Genomic DNA, 15,928 nt, shown 5'->3' with positions numbered 1-15,928 from the left:
GCCATATCCTCTGCCTAATGACATGGCACTGTGTACCCCAACCGCCCACACTCTGCCCCCCCCCCCCACCACCACGCTATGGCCCCCCAAGTTTAGCAACAAGATTTCTCGCTAACTTGGAGGTAAACACAGGGGAAAGGAATTCCCTGTTTAAAACGCCCGCCAGGGGCATTCCTACAGGGTTTCCTGAGCTGCCATTGGGCAGCTCTCTCTCCCCTGGCCGCACCTCCTGCTGCACCCCCGCCTCCCTGCATGCCATGATAGACAATACAGTGTCTCAGTACAGCGTCGTGACCCAGGGGTCAAACAAGTGAAAGTGGGCCATTGCGACCCCCAGGAGCGGCGGGGAGCACCGGTTTTTGCGGATACCTGATCCACTCAGCCCTGCGGATCAGGTAACCTACCTTTTTTTTTTAGCTTACCTCGGGCTCTCTTTAAAGCCACCAGGGAGTTTTGCGGTAGCAGGGGGAGTCGTCATTCAACTCCCCTAGCGCCCAACTCACTGGCAATGGTAGCATACATACACCCTGAAAGGAACTAAGTTGTTCCTGTCTTAGAAAAAACAAAGTGTTAATTCAAAGTGTTAACTTCCTGTTATTTCTTTTTTAAGCAAATGGCGTATATTCAGTAAACTGCAGTAATCAGAAAAATGTGCTAAAAAAGTTATGTATGCTATGCTATGTAAATTTTATGTAGCTACAGCTCCATCCACATTGCTTGCGCACCAGCCTAATTATGTTATCATGCGGTTCAGCCAGGTGCCAAAGGGGTGTCTGTCACTTTGCTACACATAGCCTGAGACTATGCCGGACCAGATTCGGCAACAGAGCCCAAGTGGCTCGCCCACGTAATATTTAAATGACGTGTAACGAAAAATCCGCAACGCCGGATGGATTGCGAAAATATGGTTGCATCCAGTCCGGCAAGCGGACCTTTCAACGCGGGATGCAGAAATTTGTCCGCATCCGCTGTGCAAACCCGTCTGAGCACTCTGCTCCAAACTCACCAGCATGCTGCTCACCAGGGCTCTGCCATCTTGCCTCTAGGGGGCGGGCGCGCACGACAGACACGCCTTTATACTCTCAGAAAGCGTGTCAGCGGACCTGGAGGTCAGCTGACATTTTAGCCTGCTCTGAATGGTTGCTGCCTGGGGTGGAGACTTCTATCCCAGGCAGTATATAAGGAAGTGCTTTTCAGTCACACTTCGTCTGTGTTTGCGATACCCTGTGTCAGCACTCAGACCTAGTCAGCCTTGTCTCTGATATTGTGTTATATATTGGTTTATTGCCAATATATACACATATTAAACTGTTTGATTTATCGTGTATGATTCTGTGCCTGTCTTGACTACTCTTCTGCTTCCTGATTCTGTACTTCACCAGCCAGTACCGTTAACGACTATTTGCTTGGTTTCCGACTATTCTCTTGTCTCACGTTTCTGTACTGCTGCTGCCTGATCTGTTTCCGAACCTCATTTTGTCTGACCTTTCTCCCTTCAGTGGAACGTCTCCCACTGTAGGGTTCTATTAGAGGCTTGCCTCTTTGAGACGACCGCCACTAGCAAACCCTACCCCGCAGGAAGTGACGTCAGTGGAGCGCACGCTGAAACGAGGAAGAGGTGAGTGATCCCCGCCCGTTGCCTCTTATAGCTGCAGCCAGCGACGTAACTGTTTAAAGCTGGAGGGGAGCGGAGGACGGGGGACCCAGGCGAGGGAGGGGGGGGGGGTCCAACCCCCCTCCCCGCCGCTAGGCCCAATACCCCCTTTCTGCCCGCTATCCCCTCCAGCTCGGGCGGCCCCCCACACCCACGGACGGGCGGGTGCCCCCCCCCCCCCCCAGAAGTGCCACCTGCGGCAAAAGTTTCACCCCGCCTCATGGGCGGGCCGGCCCTGCTCATGTTTCTGTACTGCTGCCGCCTGATCTGTTGCCGAACCTCATTTTGTCTGACCTTTTTCCCTTCAGTGGAACGTCTCCCACTGTAGGGTTCTAGTAGAGGATTGCCTCTTTGAGACGACCGCCACTAGCAAACCCTGGCTGCTAGAGGCCGAGAATCCTCCACTCCGTCCTTTGGAGGATCTCACACACGGGGTTCCCATTCAGAGGTAACCACACCTCTGAGGAATTACAGTGCGGTGGATATTTCCACAGACTTGAATTTACGCTGTATATTATTATTGTTGTCTGCTGTTCCAGCTTGCTGGAGGTTGTATCTCTGTGCCCTATAGAGATATTCTATTGTACCGAGCACCCTCTTGCATACGATTGTATCGTGTCACACTATACTTGCATTATTGGTGATTCTGCAGATCACCATATAATCAGGTATAGCATCTGTATTATTGGTGATACTGCAGATCACCAATAATCAGAATATCTGTGCTTGCTGACACCAATCGTTACAACATGGTGCAGCAGTGAAGAATGGGCCCGGTGGTGGTCAAAGTGGCGGACACCATTATCTAAAGGTCTAAAGAAGCTGACAGTGCCAGACTAGACCAAGTCATGGCTCCCTGGCTCCCGTACCGGCGACCATGTTTTCTTATGTCGGACTACATCCAACATTGGACCTGAACTGGAAAATGCCAACGTCGGAAATATTCCGACACAGGACTGGAAAGGGTAAAGACTACAATGTGGTTGCATAGAAACTGTCTTTTAGAGCCCTGGATTCTCTTCCCTGATAGTGGAAAAAAATGAACATAGCCTAGTAGCCTAAGAAGAGCTGAGACTGTACATACACTGTTATTTAGTCATGTTTCATGCTACTTCAGTTACCCTTTAAGTGTAAACCTCTGAAAATGCAGATAAGAAGCTTAGTGGATCACACCCAAGTCAAACAATCTTAATTTATTAAGTAATGTTGCACCATCTCTTGTCTGTATTTTATTGAAATAGCTGCTTTTCTGTTTACTTACAGGCATTTGTATTCGGGTTATAATCTTTATCAAACATTTTCTGTTCTGTTTATAAACATAGAGGAGATGGTAAATAAGAACCACGGTGTAAAGTTAAATATTACTAAATATACCATGTGCTTCCAAGAGTATATGAAATGCTGGCATACTTAGGTGTGGTTTAAAAAAGTTTTAAAAATTAGGTTCTGATGAAAAAAAAAATGCTATCTGTATTTCTATTTGCAAATATAGTGATTTCTGAATATAAGTAGACTAAACTGTGCCTAATTGTATTTGGGATATGCTGCTCTACTTTTCAGTGCTCTGCTTATTGGCTCCTTCCTAGAGCCAAGGGGTGTATCGGATCTTTCAGGAACCTAGCACCGCCCCTGCATGGAAGCTGTAAGTGTTGCTTTGGTATGAAAGGAAGCAGCAACAGGGCTGTTATAATCTTCATCTGGATATTTACAATAAAAATACAGCCTGGTATCCGGCAGCAGCAGGGATCACTTGATGCCAGTTGCTTAATAATTTGGAGACCGGCCGCCTAACCCCCCCTTAAGGACCAGGTGTTTTTGCATGGGTGGGGGGGGGTGGGGGTTGGGAGGGGGGGATTGGGGGGGTCAGGCAGCCGGATCCCCAGTTCAGTGTGCTGGGCTGTGTGTCCCCATGGTGGCCAGGTGTCCCCCTGGTGCGCAGCAGCCTTCACTCCCCTTCCAGGCTCCAGCGATGAGTCGCAGTGGACCCCGCTGCTCTGGCCGGCATCTCTGCTCCTACTGCCACTCAGTTCCGGGTCGCGGCTTGATGACATCATCAAGCCGGGTCCCGGCACTGATGTCAGAGGGAGCAGAGATGCCGGAAAGAGCAGTGGGAAGCAGGGAGGGAGGTGGGCAGGGAGGTGAGTGGATCCTCTACTTTCCCCCCTACTGACTCAGCTGTTACTGGTGATCACTACAATCCATCGGCGATCGTAGTGATCACTGAGGGAAGATGTCAGCTGTCATATGACAGTTTACTCTCTCCTTTCCAGTGTGCACGATCGCGGTAACAGTGGGCGGCATACATCCTATGCCGCATCAGGCTAGAACAGCCACAAGTGCGGCATAGGATCTCATTTAGGTGGTCCGGAAAAAGTTAAGCAACAGGCCGAAAAAGCACAAACCTCCCCCCATTCAGCACAAAATACTTACCTCCAGGCGGCATCTTCTAGCCTTCCTACAGCCTTCCTCCTAGTGGCTTTCCAGTGTCTTCTGTGTATGGCTCCCACCGATGTGTCAACTGACCAGACGCCGGAAAGCTACGAGGTGCTGCAGGAAGGCTAGAAGATGCCGCCTGGAGGAGCGGTAAGTATTTTATGCCCTGCACATTTATCTTTATGATACTGATCCACCCTTGTGTTGCAAAATGCCTTTACTTGCGGTAGTTCATACCTTCACTTTTTCTAAACTCTGCAATTAAATACTGGGCCTCTTCTTTCACCCTTTCCTCCAGGCTCCTCTTCCCCATTCCAAAATTCTTCAGTGTATGGATAGCAAAGCGACGAAGCTGCCTCCATCTTTCTCCAGTCCCGTACACAATGCCTGAAGACAAAGAATGAATACATTAATAACATAACTTATAAATAATAATAATATCTTAATAAATATCTCCATAAATAGGAGAACTAGTGGCTACAGATTTGATGATGGTGAAATCCTAAAGACAACTATTGCTAGAAATTATTTTCATTAGGACTTGAAATTTTAAACCTCAGATTGTTGTAGAACATTGATGTAACCTTCCTTGTCCTACCAGACCCCAATTGCTGCATACATAGCATCTAAATGTAACAAATCAAGTACTGAATACAGTATAATCAGTTTGCTTTGCTCATTTTCACATGTGCTTATGATAAGCCCTCTAAGTTAAACAAAGGACAACTGAAGTGAGAAGAATATGAAGGCTGCCATATTTATTTTTTTCCCTGGTAAGTCAGCCTTTATTACCCTCCCCCCACATATTCAGGAGATTGTTTCAATGTTCCCTGCAAGGATTAGGCATAGATGCACTCCAAGCGCCCTAGGCACTGGCCTATGTTGCCCATGCACAAATCCGGCCCATGTCTGTGTTTACAAGGTGATAAACTGAAATTGTTATTTATTGTATATACTGTATATTTTCGCTATAAATAGGGAACATTGTGTAAAGAGGGTCACTACTTATGAATTTATATTGGTGACACCATGTTGAGCCCTTTCTGCTTTAAAACTATTTATATGCCTCTCCCACATGCCCATGACCTGATTTAAAGTGAACATTAAAGAGGAACTGCAGTGAAATTAACATAATTAAAAAGTGCTTAATTTTTACAAGACTTATTTATAAATGATTTAGTCAGTGTTTGCTCTCCCTGATTTACCTTATGAAATTTATCACATGGCGACATCTTTACTGCTGGCAGGTGGTGTCTGTGGAAAAAAATGCTGTATTTTTGGCAGTTAGAAACAACTGTTATTTCCGAAATTGCAACAATGCTCCAACAGTGTGATGTCAGTACCTAGGTGCTGACATCACACTGTGGGAGGGGTTTCATCACAATATCAGCCATAAAGAGCCCCCTGATGATCGGTTTGAGAAAAGGTAAAGATTTCTCATGGGAAAGGGGGTATAAGCTAGTGAATGGAATAAACTTCAATCCTGGGTCACGGTTCCTCGTTAAGTGAAAATAAACTGATGAGACAAACACATTCTCCTATTCACAAAAAAAGCCCTTTTAGATATTCCCCAGTCTTATATTATGTTTAAAAACCTAAAAAATAGACTTTTTTTAAGTTTTGTCTCTGCTCAGTTACACAATGTTTGTGTGTTCAGTAGCATTTAAATATATGAACTATTGACCTTTTTATATCTTTCTCCTGAGCTCAGAAGCTGTTCTTTGCCAGGAATGTGTTTTATGGCTGTAATTCCTTATCAGTGAGGGTGACTGGGTCCAACTGGAGAGAAACTGTCACTTGCATAGCTGAATGTTAACTCTTTCCGGCATGAGAAGAAGAAAAGGAACACAGCATAGTTGTTTGTAGAGATGGCCCGAACCTCCAATTTTCGGTTCGCGAACTTCCGCAAAAGTTCAGTTCGCGCGAACTTTTGCGATCAGCAATAGACTTCAATGGGGAGGCGAACTTTGAAAACTAGAAACACTTATGCTGGCCAGAAAAGTGATGGAAAAGATGTTTTAAGGGGTCTAACATCTGAGTTTTTGCATAGATGAGTGGGATACAAAGTCCCGGGGAAAAATCTGGATTTGATGCAAAGCAGCGTTTTAAGGGCAGAAATCACATTGAATGCTAAATTGGAGGCCTAAAGTGCTTTAAAACATCTTGCATGTGTATACATCAATCAGGGAGTGTAATTAGAGTACTGCTTCACACTGACACACCAAACTCACTGTTTAATGCCCTGCAAACAGCTGTTTGTGTTGTGACGGCCGTGCTTGACTAGTGCGCACCATGCCGAGAGTGCAGGTGATGGCAGCTTTCCAGCCCATATGGTCGCCGAGTTGAGGTAGCTGAATGACAGAACAGTGACTGTTCAGCTGATCAAATGTGGTCTGTCCACAATGAAGCAATGACCTTATTATCGTGGGAGTGCCAGACCCCCCCATGACACTCATATAGTCGGCGGTCATTGCTTCATTGGGATACGCAAGCCCTTTCACCGCAGGAAGGTAATGACCACGAAGGGGAATTGGCACATGTACATGCCTTTTGTTTTGTGTTGCAGCAAAAATTAGGCAGGCATGTACACGCAACAGAAATATCATTATAGCAGCCTTAAAAATTCAGAAATCCACCTGGAGTCCTGGACCCTGTTGGTGGTGGCGGAGAAGGCAGTCAACTGGTCTGCGGGCAGAGATGCTGTGTGGGGAGCACTTACTCTTGGGGCAGGCAGTCACACGGCGTGCAGGCAGAGATGCTGTGTGTGGGGACTGACTTAGTCTTCGGGCAGGCCTGAGCGTGCTTTGCAGACCAGGCATCTGTGGTCAGATGGACCCTTGACCCAACACTGTGTGCCAGAGATGTCACCACTTGCCTTTCAACATCACGGTACAGTTTAGGTATCGCCTTTTTTGAGAAAAAATTGCAGCCTGGTATCTTCCACTGCAGTTTGGGGCTTTGCTTTTGTGTGCTGTTTTTCCTCAGGTGGTCATCCCATTGCAGTTTGTGCTTTGTAATCATGTGCCTTCGTAAGGTAGTTGTCCCTACGCAGGTCTTGGTCTTTCCACTGCTCAATTTTCGGTGGCAGAGAGTACAGATGGCATTGCTCTCATCTGAGGCAGACACACAAAAAAATTAGTGAGTGTTAAGTAGGGTGCCAGAATCAGAGCAGAAGAAGGAAGATATGTCACGCTTCCATGTGGAACCTGAGAAAGATGAGGTGTTCTGTGTTAAATAGTCAACTACGTCCTGACAATATTGGGGGTTGATGGCCTGTGCCTTCTTCTGAACACTGTACTTTGGTCGAGGGCCACACAAAATCACGACAGTGTGACCTCGAACAGACCTGCTAGGTGGCCTGCCTCTGGCTCTGCCTTTCGTTTTGTCCATATTGGGGGGGATGAAGTAAAAGGTATGCACTGACTTGACTAATACAATGTACGGTTACACAGGTGCAGTGAACAGGTATGCAGTGAGTGCTGGTACAACAATGTGCGGTTACACAGGTGCAGTGAACAGGTTGCAGTGACTGGTATTACAAATGTCCAGCTGCCTGTCACACACACACACAGGTGCCCTGAACAGGTGCAATGACTGGTGGTATTAACAATGCATGCACTCACGTAGGTATAGGTAGGTAGGTGCACTGAACAGTGAACAGGTGCAGTGATTGGGGTTACAAATGTGCAGCTGCCTGTAACACACACATGGACTGCAATGACAGGTGCAATGACTGGTGGTATTAACAATGCGTGCGCTCAAATAGGTATAGGTAGGTAGGTGCACTGAACAGTGAACAGGTGCAGTGATTGGGATTACAAATGTGCAGCTGCCTGTCACACACACACACGTACCATGAACAGGTGCAATGACTGGTGGTATTAACAATGCGTGCGCTCACGTAGGTAGGTAGGTAGGGTGGTGGACAAAACAGTGAACAGGTGCAGTGATTGGAATTACAAATGTGCAGCTGCCTGTCACACACAAACACACATACTGTGAACAGGTGCAATGACTGGTGGTATTAACAATGCGTGCGCTCACGTAGGTAAGTAGGTAGGTGGACTAAACAGTGAACAGGTGCAGTGATTGGGATTACAATGTCACACACACACAGGTAGTCACTGAATGCGCTGGGTCTGGAAGTGGCATAGTAGGAATTACACCAAAGGCCAGCTGCGACTAACTGACAGGGCTGTATATAATGCAAGTGGGCCACACACACAAAAAAAATAAATAAATCACAAGAACAAGATTAGCGCTCAAAAGAGCTGTTGAGGGGTGCTTTTTTAGCAATAAGAATCAGCAAGGAGCAAGCTAACAAGCCTACAAGAGCCTAACTAAGCTTTCCCTATGAGAGTCTGCAGCAGCTCTCCCTTCTCTAATTACTGCAGGCACACGAGTGAGTCCAATGCCTGACGCTTCCTGCCTTTTATAAGGGGGGTGGGGCTCCAGGAGGCAGTGTAGCCTGATTGGCTACAATGTGCCTGCTGACTGTGATGTAGAGGGTCAAAGTTGACCCTAATGATGCACTATGGGGGCGAATCGAACTTCCGGAAAAGTTTGCGGTTCTCCGTGAACGCGAACCACGGAAGTTCGCCGGGAACCGTTCGCTTGCGAACAGTTCGGGCCATCTCTAGTTATTTGAGTGTTTGCTTGCCACTGTACATACACATGTCTATTTCATCATGTCACATGTCACTTAAATGGAATCTGAAGTGAGAGGTATATAAAGGCGGCCATTTTACTTTTATTTTAAGCAATACCAGTTGCCTGGCTATCCTGCTGATCCTCTGCCTCTAATACTCTAAAGGCTCATACACACATTAGACTATAGTCTTTGGAAAATGAAAGATCACAGACCAATCTTACCACCCTTCATGTAGTATGAGAGCCATACCTACACAGTCTATTCTATGGAGCTGAACTCCTCATCAGAAAAAAACCTTTGCAAGATGCTGCACACACAGATGCTGTACAGACACAAAAGATCAGTATCTGCAAAAGATCTGTTCCTGCCAAAAATCCATTCCTGCAAATTGCAATGATAGTCTATGAGATCTGCAGATCATCATACACACATGATTTAACTGACATTCATCTGCAGATCAAGCAATCATCTGCAGATCTGAAAATCCATCCTGGTGGATCTGATCTGCAGATGAATGTCAGTTAAATCATGTGTGTATGATGATCTGCAGATCTCATAGACTATGAATGCAATTTGCAGGAATGGATTTTTGGCAGGAACAGATCTTTTGCAGATACTGATCTTTTGTGTCTGTACAGCATCTGTGTGTGCAGCATCTTGCAAAGATTTTTTTCTGATGGGGAGTTCAGCTCCATAGAAAAGACTGTGTAGAGTATGGCTCTCATACTACATGAAGGGTGGTAGGATTGGTCTGTGATCTTTCATTTTCAAAAGACTATGGTCTGATGTGTGTATGTGGCCTTAGCCCTAGACCCTGAACAATCGTGCAGCAGATCAGGTGTTTCTGACATTTCTGTCAGTTCAGACAAGATAATCTGCATGCTTGTTTCTGGTGTGATACAGACACTACTGCAGCCAAATAGATCTGCAGAGCTGCAAGGCAACTGGTATTGTTTAAAGGGAAACAAATATGGCAGCCTTCATATACTAGCTTTAGGATCCCTCTAAGGTTCCAGGAAACTTTCATCTGTTAGAAGCTTACCATGAAGATATATCTCACATGATTATACTGGGTGAAGTGAAACATGTGTTGAGTTCTTACTTGAGAAAGCACACGAGTGACCTACATAATGCCCTTATTAAAGGGAACCTGAGGTAAGAGGGATATGGAATTTCCTTTTAAACAATACCAGTTGCCTGGCAGTCCTCCTGATCCTGTGTCTCTTACTTTTAGCCATAGAGACTGAACAAGCATGGAGCAGATACGGTACTCTGACTCAGCTGACTGAGGTTTAGGGCTCGTTCCCACTATCGCGAATCTGCATGCGTCCAACGCATGCGGATTCGCACATGTAATGTGAGTGGATGGGGCTGTTTCCACTCCTGCGGTGGCGTTGTGCGTTTTTTGTTGCGGAGAAAAAACGCACAAAAGAGGCAACGATTTCGCCTGCGTCGGGAATCCGTGCGAATCGCCGCTAATGTATTTAATAGTAAAAACACATGCGTTTTTTACATGCGTTTTTACCCGCGATTCGCGTGCGATTTTGCATCTTTTCCAATGTTATTTTGCCCTGGCAGTGTCATGGTTAATTTCGCATGGCACCCTGCCATGCGAAATCGCACGCGAAATCGCGGGTAAAAACGCATGCAGAAACGCATCCGCATGCGTTTTTACAAGCGTCGGAATGCCGGCGAATCGCGTCGCAACTGTGGAAACAAGCCCTCAACTGGATTAGCCATATGCTCATTCCAGGGTTTTGACTCAGCCCAGATCAACAGAGCTGCCAGGTAACTGGCATTATATACAAGAAAATACATATGACAGCCTCCATATCCCTCTCACCTCAGGTTCCTTAAAAAGAAAAACAAATGATAGACTTATACCCTGATATTGAATGACTTACCATTTCCTTTGCTGTACTGCTGGACTGCTGGAAAATCTCCCCTCCCACTAAATTCTTCAGCATAGTCAATTAGGGCTTCCTTTAAAACCTGATAACCACACAGCACTACAGTGGGGCGTGACCCCAGATAAAACGTGTACATTGGTCCATACTTTTTGCTGAGCTTTGAAAGATAAACAACAAGTAGTTATACAGACTTAAAGAAATTAATTTTGCATTTTTCGAAAGCATAAACTATTTAAAGGGGCACTATGGCGAAAATTAGGCTAGTGGGATAACCCTGGTAGCAAGTACCTAATATTAGGAGCTCCTCTCATGTCTCCCAGCTGAAGACATTGGAATGCAGGGGGGGGGGGGTCAACACTGATGTGGAAGATTGTAGATAAGCAAGATAAATGGCTTGGTTCCTTCAGGCTGCTTTCACAGTGGGACGTTACAGGCGCAGGTTAGTGCAGCCTGTAACGCAGCCCACCGCACAGCAATGAAAAATCAATGGGCTGTTCACAGTGCCCATGTTGCATGATATTGTAACGCAGCACGTCAGGTTAAAGCGCTGAGTGCTGTGCGTTATACGTGGCTAAACCGCGTTAGACTGTTTGCACATGCTCAGTAATGTTGGAGGAGGAGGTCTCCCCTCCTCCTCCTCGGCCAGCCACATGGCTAATTAATATTCACTGCACTGTGTGACGTGCTGTGTTTACTTCCTGGAGCGCCGCTCTGTGCGGCGATTGGCTGGCGGGACCACGTGATGCGGATCACGTGGTCTCTGCAGTCTATAGCACAAAAAAGGCACACCAAGAGCTGCATAACACAGCTCTAGGTAGCGTCCTCCACCATCACCACCAGGCGTTGCGTTAGGGGCACGTTATGCGACCTATAAAGTCCCTTAAAACGAAACGTCTTGGTGGGAAAGAGGCCTTAGTGCTATCATCTTCCCCAGCACTACCTGAGCAGTCTATTTATCCTGTACATCTTGAGCAGTGGGAAAGAAGAGGATAAATCATTTGTCGCACTCAGAGAAAGGAATACATCTCATAGTTTGAAACACGGTGGGCACGATCTCTGCATATGCTGTAAAAAAAACTTTCAAGCCCACATTTAAAAAGAAAAGGCTTAGGCCAGAAACCCTCTAGGAGCAATTTTCTAAGCACTTTGTGATTTGAAAACTCTTGTTAATGTAATTCTTTGGGTGGGGTCTCACTTAAGTGATGTGATTTTATAAAAATCCCCCATAGCATTGCATTAGCAAGAGCTTTTTCAAATCACTAGAGATTAGAAATTGCTCCTAGTGGGTTTCTGGCCTAAGGGCCCATTGCCACTTGTAAACGCCAAAACGCTAGCGCTTAGCAATGCCGTTGAGCGCGGGTGATTTTACGGTCCATGGTTATCACAGTAAAATCACTTTACAAATTCACTTTTTTTCTGTGATCACGATTAGCACTTCAATAGCATACTAATCGTGATAGCACTTCAATTCAAAATGGAAAATGCTGCATGCAATGGGTTTGCGATTGTCGCTAATCGTGAAATGCCCGCAATCAGCAGCAATCGCGGCAGTGAGATCACTTCTATATAGTTGCGCTAGCGATTTAAGAAGTGCTAGTGCTTCGGCAATTTGCTGTAAACTGCTGCTAACCAGGTTACTCTAATAGCCTAATTTTTGCCATAGTGCACCTTCGAGATGTGAAAATCAGAAATTGCACAATGCAGGAAATCTGAATAAACTGGGACATAATTTGCTTTAATTGGATATTTGTAGTCAGACAGCAAATATCTGCCAATTAAAACAAATTAGAAATGATCAAGTGAAGAACATTTTTGGACACCTAAATCATTTTATTGGAGAGCATAAGGGCCAGCTACAATATGCTAGTTACAGTTTTTTAAGAAATCCAATTGGAGCATTGAATGTGGCGGTAATACAGTAGTTGTCCCAAAGTATGCGGAAGTACTTAACTTGCAATGCTGGCCTAGTAATTTTATGCAATCAATTGCAAGTGAAAGTAAAAGAAGATTGCTATTTTATCTTTGAATGCAGGAGATAATGATTGAAAGAGCTTCTGTGTCCAAGCTGCAAATTAAGAAAACAATGCAGTCTAAAGGCTCATACACACATCAGACTATAGTCTTTGGAAAATGAAAGATCACAGACCAATCTTACCACCCTTCATGTAGTATGCGAGCCATACCTTCACAGTCTTTTCTATGGAGCTGAACTCCACATGAGAAAAAAATCTTTGCAAGATGCTGCACACACAGATGCTGTACAGACACAAAAGATCAGTATCTGCAAAAGATCTGTTCCTGCCAAAGATCCGTTCCTGCAAATTGCATTCATAGTCTATGAGATCTGCAGATCCTCATACACACCTTGTTTAACTGACATTCATCTGCAGATCAGACAATCATCTGCAGATCTGAAAATCCATCCTGGTGGATCTGATCCGCAGATGAATGTCTGTTAAACAAGGTGTGTATGATGATCTGCAGATCTCATAGACTATGAATGCATTTTGCAGGAACGGATCTTTTGCAGGAACAGATCTTTTGCAGATACTGATCTTTTGTGTCTGTACAGCATCTTTGTGTGCAGCATCTTGCAAAGATTTCTGTCTGATGGGGAGTTCAGCTCCATAGAATAGACTGTGTAGGTATGGCTCTCATACTACATGGAAGGGGGTAAAATTGGTCTGTGATCTTTCATTTTCCAAAGACTATGATCTGATGTGTGTATGAGCCTTTAGTATAGTTTGCTGCTCACAGACTGAATTGAACATTTTGTGCTTGGCACATTATCGGTTTGCAAAAGATATTCCCTTGCAGTGTAAACAGCTTAATTGATCCCAGTTAAGTCTTAAAGTGGACCTGGACGCTTGCACAGGACAGAAGGAAAACCTAGAGAAATGCACCTTGTATGTATTAAGAGCGTTTAGCTTGTTTAATTCCCCCTCAGTTGTGTCTAATCACAAGCTGTAATTTGATTTCTCCCGTGTCACATGATGGCAGATAAGCTCATTAGAAAGCACAGGATGTTAACAATATGTTTGTTTCCATGAGTCAGGAAGTAGAAACTGTGCAGATTTATTTTAGGATTTATATCAGCTGTAACAAAGAAATGTTTTTGTTTAAATGTTATTATGCTGTTGCGTATCTTTTAGAGCAGAGGGGACGTTCTGAGTTCAGGTCCGCTTTAAAGCTCGTACACAGGCCAGATGAAACATGGCTGAGGCAGCCAATAACAACTGCCTCTGCCAAGAATCCAGCATGTGTATATCAGCCCCCAATACCCTTGGACACTTGATCCATCCTGGCAGACCACTTTCGCTGAGTGACGGCAGATAGCATTGTTTCCCCCACTTATCCCGCCTGCTGTGTGACGTCACATCCACACCGCTCTGCCCCACTGAATAGAACAGAACACTTCATTCAGACGCAAGCGAGCAATGCATAAGCAATGCATCTGCATGCACAGCCTTGGCCCTGCAATGGCACCCAAAGAACTGAGTGCCGTATGGGCCAGTTCTAGACTTTTTGCTGTCATATCATTATAAAGCATGACTGCTCTTACAATTTACTTTACATTTTGCAGTCAGTAGGGTAACTAAGGAGTTTGAGGCCCAGGTGTAAGTTTTACATGTTGCCCAAGCACTGTATTGATGTGAGATGTTAAGGGTTATCACTATACAATGCACTTATAGAGGTGTTTATTGCCAGCATAGCACCAATGAAAAGCTAATAAGATGGATGAACAAGGGCTCCTAGTGGGCCTCTAAGGCCCAATGGTCCGAGTGTGGTTGCAGCCTCTGCATCCCCTATTGCTACGCCACTGTTGGCAGTGAAAAACAAGGCAAGTCTGAACACCTAAACATAGGTGGTGCCTCCGTGAACTTCAATGGTAAACAGATTGTAGGGAGACCTAGCTGATAAGATCCCCAAAGGTTTGAAATTTCAGTGGTACCTCAGTCCACCAGCAATCTACACCTACCGTATGTACTCCCATACAAGCCGACCCGCGTATAAGCTGAGGTACCCACTTTCCCCCAGAAATCAGGAAAAAGTGATTGACTCATGTATAATCCCCTTCCTGAGTATAGCCCACTCCACAGTAGCCAAACGTGCCCCCAGTACAAGTCAGCCCCCCTCCCCATAGCCAGATGTGTCTTGAGCAGTGCACCCTGTACACCATGTTGCAGTGAATGGGGGGCACAGACATGGTAGGGAGCCAGCTGGCAAGAGCAGGATTACTAACGCTTGATCCTTACGCTACTCTGCCAGTAAAAAAAACCTGCTGTCATCATCCGTTCTGCTCCACTGACTCGCATATAAGCCGAGGGGGGTAATTTTTAGCACAAATCTTAATATTTCTGTGCTGGTGATAGATAGATAGATAGATAGATGGATAGATAGATAGATAGATAGATAATCACATATGTAACACAATGGTTGAAGAGTAGCTCACCTCCACCAGAGACTTGATGAGATCATTCATCTTGACTTGGTGCATGTTTCCTATGAAGGGGAGAGGAGTGGGGCCTGGGGGCAGTCTCCCCCTGACCTTCCATCTTGATAAAAATATTAGGCCAGTAACAAGAAATATAAGAACCAGCGTTAGAATCCCGCTGAGCTCCATAGTGAACCAGAACTGAACACAGCGAAGCTGGATGAAGAGAGATGAACAGATCACTATATACCCCAATTCCAGGAATTTTATGACTGTTTAATAGTTGTTTCACCACTGGTGTTCAGCAAACAGTATGAGCAGTTACAGGAGTCACTGGGTCAGAGTACTTGACATAATGCCATGGATTCTCTGTGAATCCTTAAATGACACATTGACACAACAGGATGAAGAGAAGAATTTAAGATTCTTAGAAATAGAATGTTTATAGGGAATGCTACGGCAACTTTGTTCTTTTCAAGACCGCTTTCACACTCCTGCATGCATTTTCTGCACACCATGTGTGTTTGTATGTGGGAAAAGGAGTGTCTTTTTACAGAAGATAAAGTAGCTGACAGAGAAAAACGCAATTAACCACTTGCCGACCGCCTTAAGCCAATGGGCGGCGGCAAGGGCTGGGCCCAAACGACCGCAATACACCCATCGGCGGCAGCGGCGGGTGTGGTTATGCAGCGATCGCGTCATTCGTGACGCGATCAGCCGCTGGCGACAGGCTCCGCACTCCTCGCGCTGTAACCCGCCAGCCGTTCGGAAGCGCCGGCGGGTTACTAGCTACCGGATCGCCGTGATACCAATGTATAATACGCTTTGTAATGTATACAAAGCAT

The 15,928-nt window shown here is 45.5% G+C and overlaps 1 protein-coding gene across 1 annotated transcript in view; it reads right to left on the bottom strand.

Moving 5' to 3' along the window:
- Positions 1-15,324, bottom strand: part of LOC137528947 (cytochrome P450 2F2-like) — an 80,072-nt gene extending 64,748 nt beyond the window's left edge. Inside the window, exons 1-3 of the mRNA XM_068250752.1 lie at positions 15,102-15,324; positions 10,643-10,805; positions 4,325-4,474 (exon numbers count right to left, since the gene is read on the bottom strand). Of these exons, the coding sequence (XP_068106853.1) occupies positions 4,325-4,474; positions 10,643-10,805; positions 15,102-15,272 (484 nt within the window). The 5' untranslated portion in view covers positions 15,273-15,324. The remainder of the gene's footprint in view (positions 1-4,324; positions 4,475-10,642; positions 10,806-15,101) is intronic.
- Between the last annotated feature and the right edge of the window lie 604 nt (positions 15,325-15,928).

Source organism: Hyperolius riggenbachi, chromosome 8 (genome assembly GCF_040937935.1).
Source record: "Hyperolius riggenbachi isolate aHypRig1 chromosome 8, aHypRig1.pri, whole genome shotgun sequence".
Classification (NCBI taxonomy): Eukaryota; Metazoa; Chordata; class Amphibia; order Anura; family Hyperoliidae; genus Hyperolius; species Hyperolius riggenbachi.
This window is presented reverse-complemented; position numbering and strand designations above follow the sequence as displayed.